The 22,500-nt window shown below is 42.3% G+C and overlaps 1 protein-coding gene across 5 annotated transcripts; it reads right to left on the reverse strand.

Annotated features, from left to right (window-relative positions):
- Positions 1–593: 593 nt before the first annotated feature.
- Positions 594–21,964, reverse strand: golga4 (golgin A4). Of its 5 annotated transcripts, none has more exons than XR_014597933.1 (26): positions 21,760–21,964; positions 20,448–20,525; positions 18,846–18,947; positions 16,486–16,554; positions 16,064–16,390; positions 15,893–15,940; positions 15,729–15,785; positions 15,532–15,630; positions 15,083–15,221; positions 14,772–14,962; positions 13,488–13,571; positions 13,025–13,172; positions 12,753–12,931; positions 12,343–12,441; positions 12,079–12,234; positions 7,927–11,711; positions 7,695–7,816; positions 7,177–7,307; positions 6,547–6,633; positions 5,038–5,058; positions 4,809–4,877; positions 4,377–4,452; positions 2,818–2,906; positions 1,552–1,638; positions 1,227–1,391; positions 594–1,147 (listed from the first exon to the last, which is right to left on the reverse strand). XR_014597933.1 is itself a non-coding variant. In XM_084020988.1 (25 exons), exons 1-25 carry the CDS (start codon positions 21,835–21,837, stop codon positions 1,377–1,379), a joined length of 6,336 nt encoding a protein of 2,111 aa, XP_083877114.1. In that variant the 5' UTR covers positions 21,838–21,964; the 3' UTR covers positions 594–1,376. The 5 variants fall into 5 exon arrangements, 2 of the variants coding, with proteins under 2 accessions (XP_083877114.1, XP_083877115.1); XR_014597934.1 differs by having other exon boundaries at positions 1,215–1,391; XR_014597935.1 differs by having other exon boundaries at positions 1,183–1,391.
- Positions 21,965–22,500: the final 536 nt, after the last annotated feature.

Below are 22,500 nucleotides of genomic sequence, written 5' to 3' on the forward strand. Positions count from 1 at the left end.
ATCACATTTCACCACTGGGCTTCTCGAGCAATGAGGGCGCACTGCTGCCATCTAACGGCTCCCAGCGGTACTTCATCATTGGTATATTTCTCAAAGCTTTTTTACTTATTGGCACCAAAATCCCCAGAGGCGTTTCCCTTTCTTTAAGTCATATTGTTTGTCACAGTATTGCAGTGTAATACGTTTCATTGCACTATATATATATATATATATATATATATATATATATATATATATATATAAATAAATCTACTATAATATATAAATAATATACAACCTTCCATGTATTTGCCAAATTAATTGGCCAATACAGTTTATTCTGATTCCCATTATCTAAGGGGGTCCATGGTGTCTATTGTAAGTATGATTGTCCTCTGTATTAAGACAAAAATAGAGGACAAAAATAAAGGTCAAACAAAGGTTACCTTTGCTGAAGCATGTGACCCACTACCAACAGGATCTTTACAAGCGTCTGCTTCTACAGTATCTTATCATACTGTATCCCCCGCTAGACAGGCTCAACAATGAAAAACCAGGTACACACACTCACCACGAGATACTGCATGATAAGGATAAAAGAGTGACAAAAGGTGTTCTGTAAATAGGATTTAATTTGTTAGTCTGAAAATGTATAGCAAGTCATATAGTGCCTTATAGTACAGTCTTAATTATCATCGTACAATTTACAGTTTTTTTGTGATTTTTGTGTCTCTATGTCGTAGTGACCAAATATAAAGCATAGAAAAGCTGTGTTACACAAACAAGGTGTATCTTAATGTGGTGCGAGTGCACAGTTAAAGGGTCGTTCACGGTTTTACAGAGGAAGTGATTCAGACAAACGGCACGACACAGAAACCTATAAATCAACTGACCTGTCAGCATCGATACGTGATAATGATAATGATAATTTATTGCACGAGCCAATCTGTATAAACACATTCTAAAATAAAAAGGAAACAATTCCACTTCATCTAAAACATATAAATTAACAAACTTAATTTCAGAATAAAACTAGATTCATGGAAGATTTGTGTTTCTGGCATATTCTCTAATTCCCTCATACCTTTAGATTATATTCACACATACTGCACCACACACACACTAGCGCACGCACACACACACACACCACAGTTATGCCCAGTGTATGCTCTCACACACACACACACACACACACACACACACACACACACACACACACACACACACACACACACACACACACACACACACACACACACACACACACACACACACACACACATTAAAATGACAAGAAATGCAGAGAGAAGGGGCGTGATCAAATCCATCGCAGTCGTCCCCTTCAGCAGCAGCAGCAGCAGATTTTCATCCACAAATACCTGAATCGTTTCACACGCTCATCGTAACCACGGCTGTGGAGGGACAGATATTAAAATTAATCAAATTAATCATGCAACAAGTCATGAAGAATAATATGGCATGTCATTTTTAACTGCTGCAGGACTGAGGTGGCTTCAGTTAATGAGCTCATGAAAGAATCCTCAGCTGGAAAATAAAAAAAAAGATGCTTACAATCGGTTTCGAGTCTTCTTTGTCCAAAACTATTTGCGCTTGGTCTGGAGGAAACTTGAGCATGGAGGTGATCACTTTGGCCATCGTCTGGATGAGGAGCAAATAAATAGATAGAGACGTAAAAAAGCTTGACAAAAACCTTTAAATGTATTTGATTAATTTGTGTTGCTCGTATACATTTCCAATATCTCTTTCACAAACACCAGTTACATTAGTGACCTTTGACTCCAGGATCTAAACGAGCTTGTTCTTTGACAATAAAAGCCCAACAAGACCAAAAAAAAATAATGTATCAACTCCAGGCCTATCTGCCAGAGTGCATGTATTTTCCCATAAAACACAAGGTATAATCAGAAACAGCACTGCTGTGTAGAAAACCTAACCGCTCAACTAGCACTAAACAAGGCCAGCATGTCTTTAAATGGCAAATCTGCGTCATGCGAGCTGTATGTGCTAGCAAGCAGCCTGGGGGAAATCCTCCACACCGGGGTGGTCCGCCATGTTGCCATAAAGGCTAACTGTCGTTGTGGAGGAGCTGGGACAATCCCGCTGGCTTTAGGACCATGTCAACAGCACCGTTAATTAGGTCCATCACTGTTACTTTTACCTAAGAAGACTGGACACAACATGACTTTAAATGGAGTCCTCACTACTGTTAACGATTTGTGTGGCGGAGGGAGGTCAGTGGGTATCTATTAGCAACCTCTGACTCTGAAAAGTGAAGCCAAGAGGAAGTGCCTTAAACTTGCATTCTTTCTAGTAGCCATCAGGGGGCGACTCTTCTAATCGCAACAAGAAGTCTATGAGAAAATTACTCTATTTCTCACTTGACTTATTATCTCAGTAAACATTGTAAACATGAGTTTATGGTCTTATTGGCTAGTTTATGTTCATTAAGTAAATTATGGTCCCATTTAGAGTCATGCTTTAGGGCATGGCTACCAAGGTGTCATTAAGGTGTCACTTCTGGTTGCCCAACATGGCCAAAAACCACGATAGGGACAGCTAAAATGCGGAATTCTAGGCTTCAATACAGCAGATATGCGTTTACTGTTGTACTTCAATGATTAAAATAGGGCATATTGACTTCCTTCCATTGTTGGTCCTGGTGTTTTCACAGTCAACCAACCATTTATTGAGACAGGTATTATTCAATATCTTATATCCAGAAATATTAGAAAATAAGAACGACAAAAATGTAAACATACAAGCGATCACTTTATGTTTTTCCAAGTATAATACTGCAACAAAATAAAAAAGACATACTTTTGTTTCCCGTCCCATCATGTATTCAAACAACACCTTCCTCAGGTACTCCATCTCAGTAGGTTCGCTGCTGTTGTACACAGGAGGTTCTGTGAAAACAAGCAAAAACAGAAAATTAATCATCTGAGACCTGGTCTTCCACACTATTATGCATACTGTACTAATCAACTGGCAAATCCAAATCATATTTCATGAAGAATGGCTTGGCCGGGACTTTCTGCTTGCTTTACTGGTGTAGTACTAGCGTACAAGAATGCCTGTCACTGTCAAACACTCCAGCTGAGTTATGACACTTCATAAAAACCACCAACAACCCGGGGCTTCATGTTTGTGTTAGCAACCGTACACAGAGCCACTCTCTGCACAGGCATGGGCTCAAATTAAGCACAGGACAGACCGGCGAGCCTCAGCATGATCACATTAATGCAACCAGAGTCTAAGAGTGAACATTTACTTCCACGCCCAGAGCTAGAACACCATTATCCCTCTACAAACTATGAATGGGAAACTGTATGGACAGGGCTGGTAACACTTAGACTACTCAACACCCCCACCGGGTCTTTAATATGGAACAACACCCACTTGCTCTCTGCTTATCTGGAATAATCATTCAGACGCTGAATGTCACTGCATTCACCCAGAGAGGCCGAGTGCCATTTAAAAGGCAGGAAAAGGTGATAAAGAAGAGCAAACAAGTCTTTGATCTGTTCTGTGGAGTAATGGGTCACCAATAAATCCCATAGCCTTTGTCCTCCTGACCTCATGCTGCCCCAGTGGAGCCATCCCGTCCCGTATGAAACCACGGACAAACAGTCCTCTGATCCTTCTACCTGAAACCACAGCTTGGTGATATAAGTAGATTCATAATGAGTGGAGGACGCTCTCATTAATAATGTACTGTAATCCAGAGGACAGAGGAGGTTTTTTGTATCTGTATTGGACGTAGAGGATTGGAGAAGTAAAAGTCTGTGTGGGAAAGACCAAAATCTGCAAAACCCATTAAATCCAATGATGGCGTCTTCACCGCCCCCTTTTCTGACAGCAGATTCTCTTTATTACACCAGCAGGGAACCTTGGAGAGGAGGGTAGAATCCACCCGATCCCCACCCCCCTCTTACTCTCTCTCACACACCATGTTCAGTTTATGATATATTAGGGGATTCTGCATAGAATTACAGTCGGCACCAAGAGGCTTAACCTTCACCACTATGGCTACATGTCTAACCTTAACCCAGACTAGATGTGGACCGCCTCTCATTTAAACCAACCTCAACCAAAAACCTAATTACCTAATTACCATATTAAAAATAAGCTCTCATCTTAACCATCACGCTGAGTTGGCAAAATGGTCTCAAAAGGATATTTAAACCAGACCACACACACTTCACACTATGTGCATCTCTTGTCCCATCTCGGAGGGTCTGGTCCATTAGGGCAGGTAACCTATCCTATACTGCAGGTGTATGTTGCGTGCATTCTTCCCATGGTATCGTCTTTAGCATGGCATCTCAAGAAAATGGGCTCAAGAAGCAGAACTAAGGGATTCGTGGTGTTATTACCTTTGAATGTGCTCCCGAGGTGAGTTACAACAGTGGTCCGGTGGAAACATTTAATCTTGTCCTCGAGCGAGTGAATCTACGGTGGAGAAACACACGCATGCACAGATTAATCACTTAAAAAAAAAGCTCTATGACCCCCAGTGGGTTCATTCTATGCATTAGCCTAATTGTTGCATTGGACGCAAGCACAGCGTTTTGTTATCATCCTCAGGGGATGTTTGTGAGAATGACCAAGTGTGTGTGAGAAAAAGAAAAAAAAACTGTGGGAGGTGTGATTGTTTATAGGGTTAAACCAAATGTAAACAGATGTGCTTTGTAATTAAGTTGATGCAGCAGGAGAGCAGTAGCTCGGTTTTTGCTGGAGGCCACAGAATCCTGGGAATACACGGCATGGGATCTTCTGTTTGTCCCCACGAAGAGCCCAAAACTCACTCTCTCAACGTAGCCCTGCTCCTTTAGCCGAGCCTCGCTCAGCAAAGACGTCTTCTCGGCGAGATGAGCCTGAGGAAGGGAAGGGCGGGACGTTAATGTCACTGAGGACTGGAAGGTTTATGGTGGGACAAGTCATGCAAAACAGAAATCCTGTGTGCCTATCAATGATACATGGTGTATTAACAAAACTATTATAGAGACTGGAATGATAGGGATCCAGAAAATATACCTGTAGGTCCTCTGTGCTCATCTGTGCCCAAATAGAAAGGGGGGGGAAAAGGAAAATACTATATGTTACAATAGAATAAAAAAGTGAATCAACAATAAAATAGGAATTTAAACATTCTATCAATTATGGCAGAATAATAATCAAAACTAGGGTAGATAATGTCAATAAATCCAAAAGAAAAAAAGGATAATAATAAGCTATGCACACTCTCGTGCATCCATTGCATCCACGTTTGAAACACTGTCAAAAATCCCAAGATAAGACTAAAGCTAACAATAAGCTGATCCCACTAACAAGTATTGTTAATCCATATTAATCCACTGCTGAAATTAGTTTCCAAGAAATAGGCAATTTACTCCAGTATCAGCAAGGTTTTTAAATAATAGAAACCTTAGATTTTTGGGAAACATTTTGGGAGCCACATACAGATGGAAGACATTAAAAAGGCCTGGGATATTTAACTGGGTTTTCATCTTTTAAATGGTATATTATAACAATACAACTGGAGAATAACACCTGCTTTATCTTCCTAATCTCTCAGTTCCGTGTCTAAACTGTCCTTCTGAAAGAGTTTTGGTCTGCTCACTCTATAGAGAGACACACTGACCTACTGTCTAAATGAATAATGGTTTGTGAGGCCCACAGCAAGGAAAGGCCTCCCCGAGCATGAACCCATACAATCCACCATAAAGTTATTACCTCACTGGGGAAAAATGCAACCTAGAGAGCAGCGTAACTCTTTGTGTTTGTGTGCATCTGGAGTGGAAAAAGGTAGAAAGAATGAGCACGAGGGTCTCATGGCACCTCAACACCTGGGAAACGCGTCTCCCCGGAGTACATTCGTTCTGTCTGACCCCTTCCCAGTATGCACATCTTGCCTGTGAGTATTGCTGCAGTATAAATCTCAGGCCGAGAATCACCTCGTCTGATGATAATTGAGAACAGGGATCGAGGCTGGCTGCTGCCTCGCAATCTCTGTTTTCTGAGGGGGGGAAACATTCCTGAGTGATTCAAACGAGCTCCGCCGGCATCCGGCGCACTTTGGAGAGCAGCCACACGACTGGAGCGAGACACTGATCAGAGCAAAGTATGTGAGGAAACCATCCCCGAGCATTTAGGCGGAATCCTTCAATTACGGAGCAGGACAAAGGAAAAGTTAACCGATACCTGCCACGGCTGTTAACTCAGATGTGAACTTTTGAATGATAAGGTTTCTGAAAGCCCTCTTGGAACGGACACAAAAAATGGATTAGTCTAGCTTTTCCCAGATATAGAGAGGGAGCTCGAAAAATGATTTCACACAGCCATTGTTATTTCATGCAGACATTGTAAAGTGACTCCACAGTGACTGATGATTTCAACAGAATCTCCAGTCTTGTATATAATGGACTTTAATGGCTGCAGGTATGATTTTCTACATCTGTGCAAATGTAAAAATGTTCCCAACACACGCCAGCCAACAGATGTCTGACCCGGTGAATATGTATGGCGGGTCAGACATGTCTGTACCTCGGTAGTGTCTTGGCACTTGGCTTGCAATTCCTCCAGTTCTTTCTGAACCTGCCACACTCTGTTCCCCATCTCCTCCTCCCGACTCTGAAACGTACAGAACAACGGCTGAGTCATTTCCTATGTTTCATCCCAGCATCACAACTCAAGTATGTCCGTCTAATCACCCACTGCCGTATTTCAGACCTTCGAAATTATGTTTGGAGACGGTAAGGGAGACAATTTTATACCAGACGCCGGCTGCTCTTAAGTAATCACCGTTTTCCAAATACATATCATTCAGCAAGCGTTCGTCAATGATTAAGTGAGTTTTTAAGACCAGTGGCTCTCCCAAGGAGGGGGCTGCCAGAGGATATGTGGACGGATTGTGAAGTAGTAGAATTTATGATTTCATTAAATACATATCCACATATTATGTCAGCTTAAAAACACGAACAACGTGATGAAGAATGTGTGAAAACTACTACTCTCTGCAAGCAGAGAAGTGAACTGAAAAAATGAATGGCTAAAGAAGATGAATTAATTACAAAAAGGTCATGGACATTTTTTTTTTAAAGTAACTGACAAATACCGACTGCAGCTGCCAACTCGTGTAGCGATAGCTTACAAATGGCAGGTGGGATTTTTTACCTGTAAAACCTCTTCATATTTCTTAACAGTTCTGTGCAAATCATCCTCCTTCTCGCCGATCGCCCTCCTCAGCTGACTGGCTTCGTCGCGGTGGCTGGTGATGAGCTCTTCCTCTACAGTCTGGGCCTTCGCTGCGTCGGGGAAGAAGGGAAAGAAGTCAAAATTAGCACCTAAACATAACCAAATTCACATTCCAAACCACTCAGCCATCAGGAATGTAACGGCATTTAATCATGAACGAAACAAGGTAATTTATGGTGCTATTTCCAAATGTAATGAGCCCTTATTTTTATTTAATCAACATCGAGATTAAGAATGCCTCCTGCTTCCATGTGGTCATTTGATTTACCACTTGAAGGCAGCTATTTGGTGGTTTAAAACAGAAGGACACTGTCGTATACTGAAATTATTTCACCCCGACAGAAGACAGTGATCTCAATGACTTGTTTCCCCACGCTTCACAACACAGCTGTAAATCTCCTCTGTTTAATTTCATGAATGGGTAATTATTTTCTCACCAATGGTGTCCTTCACGGCTGAATCGAGCTCCCTCTCTCTCAAAGCCATCTGTGTGTTGAACTCCCTCATTAACTGCTTGATAGCAGAATTGTGCTTCATCTCCACATCTTCCAACTCCAGTCTATGAGAGCAGAAAACAAAGGAAGTGCATTAAAGTCGGACAAGAAATCCATTGCAGCCTAATGGAGGTCAGTTGTCATTATCATTCTCAACATGACGTCATAAACTTACTTCAGCTTCTTCTCGTTCTCCTCTGACAACTCTCTCTTCATGTATTCGAGGTCCTGTTCGTGCTCCTTCCTCAGCACCCGGATGTCTTTCTGGAGCCTGACGAAGTCTTTGTGGACTTTCTCCTTCTCGTTCTTCAGCTGACTCAGGTTGCTCTTGAGAGACTCCAGAGAGTCGACGTCCGAGTCGTTCTCCATCTCCGTTTGCATCCTGCTCGCCGTCTGCTGTACGCTGCTACACTCCACCTTCACCTCAGTCTCAGGTCCTGATGGATTCGCTAAAGTTGCCTGCAGTTTATCGAGCTGGGAATCTTTCTCGCAGATTTCTTCTTTCAGGCGATTCATTCCTGCCAGAAGGTTTTCGTTCTGCTCTTCTGCTTCTTTTAGCTTTGCCTGTATCTCATGTAGTGCCGATTCTCTGAGCTCCCCCTGTTGTGCTGCGTCTCTCTGAAGTGAGGACAGCTTCTCTTCATGCGAGCATCTCAATTCCTCTAAAGACTTTTCTTTCTCGAGCTTCTCGTTGCTCAGAATCTGCTCGAGTTGTTTCTCCTGCTCTTCCTTAAGCTTGGCGAGAGCTTCCTCCAGTGATTTTGTTTTCTCCTCAAACGTTTCTGTGAGCTGTTTGCCGGTCGCGTCGTTGCTCTTAACATCCTCCAGGCTAGTCTGAAGAGCCTTGATCGCCTGCTCTTTTTCCTCAAGCTGCGAGGTTAGCTGCTTTTTAATCTGACCGATTTTCTGCTCGGCTTTCTTCTTCAGCTCCGATATTTTCCGAGCGCTCTCCGCGGACAACTTCTCTTCGGCCGCCTTCAGACTCTCCTCTTTGCTCTTGACCATCTCTTCTTTCGTCCTTTCAAATTCCTCCCTTTGACTCTCAAGCTTCTGCTTACACTTTTGGTTATCCTCTTCGAGGGAGTGCAGTTTTTCCACCATCTCCTGCTCCAAATTCCCGTTCTGAGTGCACTGCATCCGGGTCTGCTGCAGCTGCTGCACCAACTCTCTCTTTTCACTCTCCCGGATGCTGTGTTGCTGTTTGAGGTCAGACGCGAGTTGTTCGCACTCCTTCGTCTTTAAGGCCAACTGCTCCTGAAGCTCACCCAGTCGACCGATGCAACTCTCCAGCTCGGAGGCGAGTCCGCTGACCTTCTGCTCCTTCTCGCTCAACACCTGGTCCATCTCAGACTTGCTGATGGACTGATTGTCAATATTTGCCGTCAGCCTTTGCAGGGCTTCATTCTTCTCGGAGATTTCTCTCTCCAGCTCATCAAGCCTGGTCTGCAGGGATGTAATAGTGTTGTCATTCTGCGTGAACTTTGTCTCCGTCTCCCTCTCGTGCTCAGACAGACTCTTCTTGAGGGCGTCTGCCTGCTCTAAAGCAGATTTCCTCTCCTGCTCTAATCTCTCCACGGTCTCCTCCATCCGGGCAGCAGCTTGTTGCCTCTGCTCCGTATACTGCCGGTTCAGCTGATTTATGGCTTCCTCCTTCTCTTGCATGCTACTCGCTTGCTGATTTTTCAAGTCGCTGATGATGCTTTCCAAGTCGCTGATGTGCAACTTGTTGGTTTTCATACTTTCTGTCATGAGTCTGTTCGCTTCACTCAGCTGCTCAATCTGCAGAGCTTTCTCCCCGACGGACTGAGAATGATTCTCTCTCTCGTGCGTTAAGGCTGTGACACGCTCCGTATGAGCGTTAACCTGAGCAGTCATCTGGTCTAACGATATGCATAGATTCTTATTCTCCTCCGTCTGCCGGCGGAGACTCTCCTCTAAAGTGCAAATTCTATCTACTTTTGTGAGGATGGCGTTTTTGAGATTAACTACATTTTTCTGACTACAGAGCAGCCTGTCCTGCAGCTCTTTCAACCTACATTCGACCCGTTGACAGAGTTCATTAGATCCACACTCCACTTTAGACTGTACCTCCTTAATGTAATGCTCCATTTGGTTTCTGATGGTCATTAACTGCTGCTGGAACTCTGCTTCCTTGGCTTGTAGCTGAATGGCAGTTTCCTCAATTTGTCTCTGCAAGTCCTCCCTTTCCTTACATCTGGATCCTTCCAGAGCTTTACGCTGCTTCTCCGTTTCCTTCAACTTCCCCGACAAGGTCTTCAACTTCTCTTTGTTCTCTTCTTTCATCCTGTTAAGCTTGTCTTGGAGGGTGTTCCTCTCGTTCAGAGCCTGGTTAAGGTTCCTCTCCACCGACTCCGTTTGCTGCTTGAGCAACGCCTCACTTTGAGACAAACTTTCGAGCTTCAGCGCCGCTTCGTTAAGCTCTTCTTGCAGCTTCTGCACAGTGGTTTCTCGAATGGCCAAGCCCTCCTTTAAATCCTTTATTTCACACGACAGTTGCTCGTTCTCGTCTTTGCGTCTGACGAGTTGCTGAGCAATCTCCTCCAGTTCCTGAACCTTCTCCTGTACTATGTGTGACTGTTTCTCCATTAAGTCTTCCTCCTGCAGTCCTAACTTCTCCTGCCAACGACGCTCCAGCTCCTGAACACCATGCTTATGTGTGTCATGTAGCCTCTCCACCTCCTCCTTATGGTTGGCCTGCAGCTCTGACATTGCACTGCTGAGGCCTTGGGAACTTTTTTGGGACATCTCGACAATTTTCTCTTGTACCTGTTGCTCCGTCTGCTGAAGCTCTAGATCCTTCTTTGCAAGCTCCTTCTTCATGTTTTCTTCATTCTGCTGAAGCTTTTTCTTAAAACTCTCATGCATTTCTTTGGCCTTGTTTTTAATCTTTTCCATTTTTGTTTCCTGTGTTTTCAGCTTGGCTTCCATCTCAGTTACTGTGTTTTTCAACTTCTTCTCGTGGGCAGCTTTCTCATCATCCAGCTGTTTCTTGAGGCGATTTTCTTCTTCCGTTTTAGTGTTCAGTTCTGCAGTAAATGACTTCTCCTTCTCCGAGAGCTCCTTTTGGGTCTGTTGGAATTGATGCTCTAGTTCTTGAAGTGACTTCTCTTTCTGTTGGCAGTCATTCTTCGCTCCTTCCAACTGACGCTCCAAATCTGTCAAATCTTTCTTACACTGATCCAGATCCTCTGACATCTTATTTAATCGTGCGTTCGATTTCTTCAGGCTCCCACTGTCCTGCTGGGATTGTGAAAAACTGTTCTGCAGCTCCTCCAGTTCCTTAACCTTAACATTTAATTCATGTACACTGGAACGTGATTCCTCTTGTAGTGTTTTTTCTCTTAGATTGTGTTCTTTAATTTCCTTTTCCTTTTCCGTGAGAACAATCTGTAACGCGTTAAGTTCCTCCTTCAGAGTTTTCTCCATACCTCCGAGTGACTGCTCGTGCTCCCGTTTGATGTTTGCGAGCTCGACGTTGTGCTTTTCCACGTGATCGTGAAACCTCTTCTCATGTTGCAGTTGAGCTGAACTATGAGCATCTTCAGCAGCCACCAACTTCTCCTCCAGAAGCTGTTTACTTTTCAAAGCCTCAGAAAGTTCAGCGGAAACTGCCTCCAGCTCTGCCCGCTTTGCATCCAGTTTCTCCAAGGTTTTCTGGTTCATGTCTTCCACATGTGCTTGGAACTGCACTTCTTTATCTTTCACGAGGGTCTCCACTTCAACCCTGTGTTTTTCCTCGAGCTCCTGAAGAGCAGCGTTATTCTGCTGGGTTAGGGTGCCCTTGTGCTTTTCCAGCTGCTCCTGGTGCTTTTCCTCTAATGCAGCGATTTGCTCTTTGTGTTTATCCTTCAGCTCATCCAACTGACTGGAAAGGTCAGGGGACATTGTTGGAACGTCTTGTGAGATCTTCTCCAGAGAGCTCTCCAGCTCCAAAACCCTCTGCAATCACAAACGTAGGTTGTCAGATTATTCACTAAAGTTAATCATTCAGAGACAACTATTATAGCACTTGTATCCCTCATTTCATGTCTTTACTTGAATAAAAAATATGTACAGAAGCTAAAAATACCAGGTAGTAACATTCATCATCATTTATTACCTGACCTGTATTTCAGTATATGATTTTATGCTGTGTGTTCCTCCTTAGAGTTTACCAACTAAATACCCGAAACACATAATATAGATAGATATATTTTCGTATGTCAGTTAAAAAGGAAATTAACAAGGATTTGAACCTCAGCACTAATTAATAAGTCTACCTTTAACCTACATAAAAAAAAAAAAAACTGTGAAACAAACAACTTACAGTTCTTGAAGCTTCCAGCTCCAACTGTATCTCTTTAACCCTGTTATCAGCTTCAGTCCTCAGAGCCGTCTTCTGTAACTCTACATCCTCCAGAGCCAGAGAGGACTGCTGTTCCCGCTCTTTGCCTAACTTGGAAAACTCCTCTTTGCATTGCTCCTAAATACACAAGCAGCACAAACGGGTCACATCAAAATCTAAAACTGATTGTTTTTGATCTCCACTACGAAATAAATTTGTACAACGAATAAAACCTTTGGCACATACCACAGTTTTGTTGATTCTGACACTCATCTCTTCTTCTTTAGCAGCCAAAGCTTCACTGTGCAGTTTTTCCATATTGGCGATTGCTTCCTCTGACGATTTCTAATAATGTTAATAATAATAATAATGATTAAAAAAAAAACTGATTTATACTTCACAGCATATCATGCATTACAAATATCAACAAAATGAATCAATGTGAATAAAATCAAACAACATAAATTTGCCACTGCTTTCCATGTCAGTAGTGGAATAGTCGATAAGAGTTTGCTGTTGATTAATTTCCTAATGGAAACACTTAAATTGGTGAGTCAATATTACCAATTATCTTCTGTTAAATGCCTAGAATGTTATAGTCTAAGAATCACAACCAAAATAGCTAATTCAAAGGGTAAAGCCTTTCACTTCCACACCTTCATGATGGTGACAACCTCCTGTTTGACCCGCGTGAGTTCCTGCTGCAGACTCTTCCTCTCTTCTTCACTGGCCTTTTCAACGTCTTTCACTCGCTCCTCAAGCTGAACCTGCAGCTGTTTTCGGGCCTCGTCCGCTCTGTGAGCTGCAGCCAACGCACGTTCAAGTTCTTCAAATGCTTTGAGAGAGAGATGGGGGACAAAATGAGCATTAACATATCAAGAAAAGACATTTACATGTACACTTTTTCCCCGAAGTGGATTCCACTCACCTGATTTCTCAGCCTTTTCTTTCTGCTCCTGTAATTCTTCCTTCTGGGTCGTAGCCTGCTGGAGCCTGGAGCGTAGCTGTGCCACCTCCTCTTCTTTCATTTCTAGTGTCTCGTGCATCTGGCGCTTTGTCTCAGCAATAACCATTCCCTGAAAGCCAGCAAGCAATCAAATGTAATCATGTTTTTAACTGAATGATCTCAACAAATTAATTGACATGCTGATATTGAAGTTTACACTCTAACACAAGTTTAAGTGTCTGAAACTGCTTTAGACTTTAAGTGCTTTGAGCATTCCTCACACAGATCTCTTAAGCTGCTGTCCAACGTGCAGAGCTAGGGTCAAAGCTTTAAGGGAAACAATATGGGACTTCAAGGTGTCTTACTTATTTACTCTGTGGTAGAGCAAAACAAACAAACAAAAAAAAAAATGTCTGAATCTGCAGGACCTTACAGCCTCACTCACCTTGTCCTGCTCCAGCTGTTCAATGAGGTTCTTGGCATCACGCAGGTGAGTGATCAACTTAGTCTTTTCTGCTGTGTGCAGTTCCTATAAACACAATTTTGGTCAGATAACTTAAAAATAGATGTTTTCTGCACCCCTTTGTTCAGATCACCACCCAGGATGCCTCACCCACAAGCCAAATAACCAGAGAGTGTATACAAGACCAGCTAAACCAACAAGCCGACCTAAATTACAGCCCAGTTCAGCAGCAGTGGCATGAAGTAGCTATGTCTCTGTGGCACCACTGTGTAACCAATGGTTACTAAACAGGAAATGCTAAGATGTGTGTATTTCTCTGTTGTTTCATCCATGTGTGCCATGCAGGCTTTGGCTTTATAGGTTAAAAAAAAGACAATATAGGATACAATACTCAGTTCTAGTCAGAATAATAAATAACATATAAATAATAAATTCAAAAATTCAAAAATCTGTGAGCTGAAGGTCTGGATTTGTAGACAGATGGTCTGTTTTATGAGATATGTGTCTGAGGCAGGGGATGAGCAGAGTACAGCCCAGCAGTTCCCGGATGTCTTCATGCTACTTAAAAGGGCTAACCGCCTGTTAACCTCTGCTTTTCCTGACACAGGAAAAGGCCCCGTTCCCAAGAAGACTGCAGATACAACACAACAAGTATGGCAACAAATGAAAGCAAGTCTATCAGCACACATCCCGGGCGGGCCGTCTATTATTATAACAGTGTCTCTGTAACCAACAAACATTCGCCATCAGACGCTGCCAAACATCATAGCAACAAGCTGAACAAGCCGATCATACCACTGGAGCTAAATGTTATGAAATCAATGAAAACAATTGCTCAGTCATGTCACGTTGACATGACACGAGCCCTCGCCCTGGAGCCTCGCCAGGGAATTTGGATGTTCGGACTCTGAGAACCACAGCAATCCAATGTGTCCCTGAGATAACTGAGTCGCATTGTCAGTGGACCAGAAAGACTCTGGCAGACATTTTGCAGCAACATTAATTACCCTAAACAGTAAACAAACTGCTGGCAGTCATTTCGCAGCAACTCAGCCCAGCCTCATTTTAATCAAAGTCTCAAGAATTCTGCTTTGAAATATCTGGTTACTTTGTACTTTTGAAAAACTTATTTACAAAGTCATAATGAGTACAAGCAGATATCATCTAAAATTCACTGATCTATCTGACTGAAAAGCGTCCAAATATTGAGTATGACTGTGGTGGAAACTCTTGCATCAATGCTGCTAAACACGGGTTCATCTTCACCTTCATCTTCTCCAGCTCCTGCAGTCTCTCCTGCAGCTGCTCCTGCAGAGTTTCATTCTCACTCCCCAGTTGGGCGCTCCGCTCCTTGTGTGTTCGCATCACTTCTTTGCACTTCTGCAGCAGGTTTTCCTGCCTCTTCACTCTCTTCTGCAGAGCCTCCATGAGCTTGGTTGGATCACCGTTGCCCTCTCCTGCCCAGAAAATAAAATGCACTATTACACCAGTATTACACCCAACTATTCTAATTTAAGTTTCATACACAGTAACTCCTTACAAAAAAACAAACAAATATACATAAATGACTTGATTACCCTCTGTTACGTCAGGCTCGATTCCTTGCTCCTTCAAAGGACTTTGTATGGAAGTGTTTGAGTCTGAATATGCATCTTCACCCTCAAGTGGAACAGCACCGTCAGAGACCATCTTAGTTCGTTTCTTCAACAGAGCAACCTGTCAGAAAGAGCAAGAAGGTCAGTTAGAGAAATAGACCGCCATCTGACTTAATTGTGTACATTTAACTTTTAATACACTTACTTTTCCTTCGTTTTTGTGTTTTTTATTTGTACTGTGTTGCAAAGTGAAATTAAGCAATTATAATATATATTATAATAAAATATAATTTCAATCTTTGTTAATAAACAATGTGTGTCACAAAGAACACATTTAACATTTACAGAAAGGTGTATTGTCTTAAGAGTTAAGAGAGTTGAACATTTAGCTGCAAGCTTCCCCACATAAAAGCCACCCCACCAACACTCACCTGTGTGTGGAGTACACTGATCATCTGGTCTTTCTCTTCCAGCGCAGCATCAAACTCTTCTTGTAGGTGTTTCTTGGCCTGCTGATCCATTTGAAGCTCCTAGAGGTCATTCAAGATGTTCACATGTAATTATTTCATCAAAAAGAAGACAAATACGGACCTAGAGTGACGAAAACATTCATGAAACATAGGCCTACCTCCCGTAGCTCCCCTATCCGACGCAGAGCTTTGTCTTGACTCTGACTGAGGATGACCTGAGGGGAAAGAATAACATCTGCTCTGTTCAGGGTGTTTTCCATGTCTGATGAGAAAACCCCTGAAGAAAAATAGCCAACATGGTAGTTAATGTTGAAGAAATTACCTGCGTTTTTTCTTTGTCTCGTTGAACCGTTCGGTACGTAGTAACCAGCTGTATAATAAGAGTTGGAGGTAAGTAAAAAGGGAAGAAACAGAAAGAAAGGAGATCAATGCAACTTTAGTTATACACTTAACATTGGAATCTTCTAGGAGGCGTCCTTTGCGTGAAGCTCACCTCGGAGTACTTCCCTCTGTACTTCCCCAGGCTGCTCTCCACTCTCATCAGTCGGTGCAACAACTGCTCTTTGGAAAGGGTCTCCGCACTTCCTGGTGGCTCCTCCGCCTCGCTCTCGATATCCGAGGGGGGATCATACGCAGGGGCGCCAGGGGACTCGTTTTCTCCCAGAGGTGTCAGGGACTCTCGCGATGAGCTTCGGACCAGGTTTTCCTTAGAGGGATAGCGGAACAGGTTTTCTGCCCGACTGGCACCCCCACGAATCAATGACTCCATCGAGGGAACTCTTAACTGCAGTTTCTGGGCAAATGACTGCGTCTCCTCTCTCTGTTGGGAGGATCAAGAAATTGCTTTACAAGCCCATTTTTAACATAGAGTGAGCGTTACAACATTAACGAAGATCAGATGGGTAATAAACGTACATGAGGAGAAGCACTTCCATCCCCGTTGATGCTACCTCTGGGAGATCGTGCTGCTCCTTTAGGGGTGCTCTGCAGATAAAAAGACATCATGAGAGGAGGGAAAACTGTGCAAGTGGACTTGTCCGAGGCCAGTTAGTCATCCACACCCAGCGTGGCTCACCCTGATTACTCTGGAGGGAGCAATATTAGTATTGCTGGGAGCAATGCAGGGGCAATGGGTACCCTCATGCAACTTGGAAAAAACAGAGGGGGGTTAAATACATAAAAGAAGGCATCTCTACTGTACATTAAACAAAAAGGGGTTAACGCTAGACTACAGAACAGCCATGACATCAGAACAAACAGACAAGTTAAAAGTCAAGGAGAGCTGGTATTTGAATTAAAGATGCTTGGCAGTGCCGTGTGCAGCTGTATTACAGGAGAGTCATAATTGAATTAAGTGAACTTTTAGCAGCTTAGTTGGTTTAGTTGACTTGTTAGAAGCAGGATCAGGGTAAGCGAATGTTCTCCTCCCTTGTCCAGCGCCGAGCTACTCCTTCCTCTGGATTACTGTGCAAAACATTCCACATTTCTGTCTCCTTTCTTGTGTCAAGGTAAGGTGGTGAGATACCACTTTCAGGGTCTGTGATTGCTTACGATGCAGCAAGAGTTGTACATCATTTGTGGGGAGTGGTGAGGTTTCTAACTAAAATATTAAATGTATTTTCATTTTGTTGCATTAAGGGGCAGTTATTTGATCCAACGAATCTGTGAATGTCTAAAAGCTAAATGAAAACAACTAATTTGACTGTAAGTTTTATACAAATTAAATAAAATCAACTCTCCACATAACATACAATACTTACTGAATTGTTTCACTACTTCACCATGTGTGTGGTAGTCCCATGTAGATGCTCATCACCAACCAAGACACGAACAACACTGTTTCGGTACTGCACGTCCAAAGACGCCACTTCCCAATTCTCACAGACAACGGATGATTGAATACATTTTAAAATGTGGTTCATAATCCAAAGTCCTGTCACTCACAATAGTTATTTTACCTTGAACAAGTGCCAACACAAACATAATTCCAAGAACAGAAAGATTCCTTAGCCGGCAAAACAAGTCTGTACCGCCAAAATAAAATGTCAAAACCATCAAAATGAGTGAATGAGATAGTTTGATGGGATTATTATCAATGGATTGGATAAGATGTAGATGGAATGTGACAAGGACATTGTGATGGATTTTAAATACTGGTGTTTAATCACAGGACATGACACTGGTTATATGTCTGTAGAGGAACAATTCACTGATCTAAAGTGTATTACTGATGAAGTATATCTAGCTGAGGTGTATTAAGAGTTGGGCTCTGAGCAGAGTTCAAGACTCAAACATTAAATCTACCCACTTACATACTACAGTATGCCCTGAATGCTGTTAGTCAACAAGTTTTTACAATTAATCTCAATGAAATTAATAAAATATTAGTTAATATTACTAAATATAAACCTAAATCAGCATTTGATCTTAGTGTTTTAATATGGATACACATTACGGGAATTGCAAAAAGCAAGCCAAACTCCTTTTACACAGAGTAGTTAATTAGTAGTCAAAATAAAAAATATCTATTGAAATGAAACAAACATTTCAAATATATATCTTAGACATTAAACAGGCATACAATATGTTAGCAAAATGAGTTTACTGTATGCATGTAAAATGTGTCTGTATCACAAATGATGACTTGTTTTCAAATATCATTTTGCTCTAGTCTTCTTACCGCCTCCACATATGAACACACATCATTTAGTGTTTTAAGATCCACAAGCGCATCTACACAGGTGCTTTGGTTTGTTTGTTTATTTGGAAAAGTTACAAGCAGTTTAACATTTCAACGGCTTCAAATGCCTGCCCGTAGCTTGTAAAATGAAAACGGCAACTCTCCAAATAAACAGACTTGTGGGGAGAAGGGACAAAGGCCACCAGGCAACATAACAGGGTGTTGAGGGTCTATAAGGCAAGCAACTAAGGATACCTAAAGACAAGGGAGCAATATTCAATTATGTGACAGATTATAAGAACTGAAAGGAAGGGCAATAAACCAACATATACGGCAGAAAGCACACAAGCTTCTATCCCACAATGTCAACCATAACTCCCATTAGATGCAGGGTTAGCCTAGATATGAGATGCCTTCTTGTTGCTACATCCAAAGGAAACAGGAGACAGAGAGCAGGGAACAAGCTGTCCCTACTTGGGCCACAGTCCTCTACCGATTGCCCAAGGGCACGGAGACGGGAGGAAGGAACGGGGCGAGAGGAGGAGGCGGAGGAGAAAGATGAGGAGGAGGAGACAGGAAGTGAGGACAAACTCACCACACAGGCTACCTGGGCCGTTTGGGGTCGTTTTGAATGGTCCAGAGCAAAGATAGTATACTCAGAGAGAAAAGCGGGCTCTGCTATCATCCCGGCCAGCATCTGACCCCGTCAGTGCAGTTACGGGACGAAAGGTGGGGAAAGGAGAGGAACACAGAGAGCAATGAGAAAAACAACACCATGAGTGTGAAATAGCACTGGAGGGAGTGTCCGGCAAGACTGCCCAGACAAGGCTGGCCGACAGAGATGAGATGGAGATGGGAGAGAGAGAGAGAGAGAGAGAAAGGGGGGAGAGAGGGGGGAGGGGGAGAGAGAGACTACATGGGATAGGAAGTAAATTAAGTAAAGCAGGGAAAGTGAAACACTCAATCAACATTAATGTTATGAATAACAGTTTGACATCTCTGCATGTAGTCTTAAATTGCGATGAAAAATAAAATAGGCCAAATCTGCCTCCAATAAGCAAATAACCAATTTGAGAGATGTCAAAGTGTTAAAGATTTGTGAGGTGAAAAAAAAGATGCTGCGATGATAAGAAGCTTCTACGTTGAGGGCATCAATGGGCCCCAAGTAACAGCAACATATCCTTCAACAGATAAGGGGAAGTTGAGGGTAGAAACCTGAGCAAAGGGGGCACTGTCACTATTCCTGTTCAGAGTCTGGCTGTGTTGAAAGATAGAAAGACTGTCATGAATGAGTAATTATGCCCATTTTTTTGATCTAGAGATCAAACAGCCGAGACTGCAAACATCCATATCTAAGGAAGCTCTAAAATAGATTAACCAGCGGTTGCATCATCACTCTTACAGTCACGGTCGCCTCGTTGCCGGTCTACCTCTGTCTAATGAATCAAAGAAGTCTTGCATAAACTTGCCCATATCCATTGCGACAAATCACCAAGAAAGACAAAAACTGAGAGAAGGACACAGCAATTATTCATACGCATGCTGAAATATGGTCTGCTGTCCACCATTAAAAGGCTCAGACATGTACATACACACAAAGCTTTTTAATAAAAGAACACATTATGATAATTGGCCCGGTTCTCTTAAGGACGAACATCGAAAATGCCCTGAATTGTATCTAAATGTCAATGTCACTGTCCCATGTGACAATAATACATGCAGTTAAATGGAGGGGAAAACTTAACAGACCATACCTGTATATGATGAGATTACAGTTGCTCTACAACAACAGTTATGACAATGTTATTCCGGCTCACATGTGCTCATGAATTCATAAGGACCCAATGATGACAAATCTCAATCATCTGTTGCCTGAAGTAACTCGAACAGGAAAGGATTCAGGAAATATGCTTCGGGAATAAGAGCAGGGGATAACATGCATATTTTATCATATTAACCAATACATTCTTGGAAAACTGGAAGCACTACTTGGTCACTGATTTGCTTTCACTTGGCACAGCAATCAAAAAGGGTTTGTTATTGAGGGAGCATTAAGCGTAACAAAACACATGACAGAAACATGACTCCAGTAAAAATTAGAATACAAACTGGGGAAAGAACATGTCATCTCTTCAGGCTGCAGTTTGAGCGCAAAGACATTAAACACATACATATCAAAGGCTGACCCAACGCTCACCTCTCTGTCACTTGGAGTGGGCGAGTCATCATAATTAAACGGGGGCGTTTGACTGCTCCGCCGGTCTCCACTGCCAATCTGTTAAAATAAATCAAATAGTATCTCTATGAAAAACATCCATTTCTGCAAATTAAACAGAATCACAACATTGCTCTTCTTTATTGGTCTGCTAAAATGATAGTATAATAATAATAACAATAGTATTTTGGTTCCCTGACGTACAATAATTTGAGGGCCTACTATATTACTGCTGTTTTCCTAAACTAACTTTTCTTATCATTCTACACTACTGCTTATCAATATTCACCTTTGAACCCAATCCAACTTTGTTTTTTCAGCAAGACAATGAGTGTTGTAAACTGCAAACATAAGTCCAAACAAGAGCAATCCAAAGGCAACAGAAAATAGACAAAAATATGGCTACGCACTATGGCAAAGTGCTTTTTACATATGGAGCAAACACTGCAAAAGATTGGTCACACAATTAGTTGCAAGGGAGATTTAACAAACAACACTAATATGTGGGTTTTGAATTTTAGAGAGAAAAAACATACACCAGATCTCTAGAGAAGCCAAAGCATTTTTGCTTAAAATACAGTAGGAGAGTTCAAAGATTTAAAGGTTATATCCAAAGAAGTGACAAGCTGCGGTGGCACATTAATGACAGGTTGAACCTGACCAGCAGGGTTATGATAAACCCATCTACAAACTACAGATACGCCCGAGTCAAAGCGGCTTAGTAGTAGTATTTGTAATGCTTATTTAGGTCAACTTGAATTTCTATTTAAATAGTTTCTCATACGTCGGACGGTGCTTATTTGTATGTGTCAAATAAAGCTTACAGCTGACATCCATGTCCAGCAAACACAAGCGACATCGAACAGGCACGCCCATACTCTCTGTGTCTGAAATAAGATCCATGAGTAGTGTTTTGGCCACGAAGAAGTTCACGGTTGGCTGCCTGTTTTTTTTTTTCTTCTTCTCTTGTCTACCTTGGGATGACGCGATATTACCAGCTACAGGTTTTCTTGAACGCACCTAACTAGCAGCAGCTGATGATAGCTAAGTTAAGCAGCTAATCATTTAGCATGGTGCTAACGTTAAGAAGAGAGAGCAAAAGGTCCAACTGAGAATACGCGTAACCAAAAGTTGACAGCTTATTAACATCAATGACATATTACAAAAAAAAAAAGCAGTTCCAAAATATGAACAATGTCGTGTCAGAAACGACAGCTAGCAATTCGCAAGCACCTCAGCAATGTAAACAGACGTTAGCGTAGCTAGTTAGCTTCCCAGCAGCACAACAACCAACCTGGGCCTGCTGTGGTGACTGCGCATTCCTCTGCGGGGACTGCTCCTCGTTTATCCTCTGCTTGAGTTTTTTAAACATCTCGTCACGCCGATGTCGCTAACAGCTGACGAGCAGGTGACTACTACGCGGCGGTGGTGTATTTCGTTTAGCCTGACATCCAGTCCACCTCCAGTGCTAGACTTCCTTGTTCGCTTCTGGTAATCCAGCAGGTGACAGGGCTCTCTGCGCATGTGCGGCCAACGTGGAGGAAAACTGAAACGTCACGAGTTAAAGGGCCAGTCCGGACTAACAGCGCCCCTCCTGGTGAAGACAAGTCCTCCTGTGTTTTTTTTCCATATAGCTGGGTTTATTAGACTATCATGTTGGATGTCTTATATAATTCCAGCCCACTGGCACTTACGCTTTTAGTTTAGTTGCACTTTACGCTCCTGAAAGTGCTTGATGTCATTGGCTGGCATGCAAAATGAGTTTATACATCGGTATTTTATGAGCAGGCCTTTATTATGCTCCTTATGAGGAAAAATTAGCCTACAAGCTGACTTTACTGGTCACCAGAAAATTAGTTACAATTACAATGCTAAGAATAAAGTTATGCTTTTATAACTGTCTTTCAAATGGAGCTACATCATATGTTTGGCTGAAATACGTTTTCATTCTAGTGGCTATAAGATTTTGAAAGTTTAATGATGGTGCTACAAACTTATTATATGTACTTATTATTCATGCAACATTTAATAGATT

Source organism: Eutrigla gurnardus (genome assembly GCF_963514095.1).
Source record: "Eutrigla gurnardus genome assembly, chromosome: 11".
Classification (NCBI taxonomy): domain Eukaryota; kingdom Metazoa; phylum Chordata; class Actinopteri; order Perciformes; family Triglidae; genus Eutrigla; species Eutrigla gurnardus.

What these genes read in the sequence shown, in the direction of transcription:
- golga4 (XM_084020988.1), bottom strand. Translation starts at nt 21,837, where the DNA reads ATGTTTAAAAAACTCAAGCAGAGGATAAACGAGGAGCAGTCCCCGCAG. An exon ending in AGAAAAGGCTGAGAAATCAG is followed by an intron (nt 12,932 to 13,024) that starts GTGAGTGGAATC and finishes TCTCTCTCAAAG; the next exon opens with CATTTGAAGAACTTGAACGT. An exon ending in TGAGCACAGAGGACCTACAG is followed by an intron (nt 4,878 to 5,037) that starts GTATATTTTCTG and finishes TCCCTTCCTCAG; the next exon opens with GCTCATCTCGCCGAGAAGAC.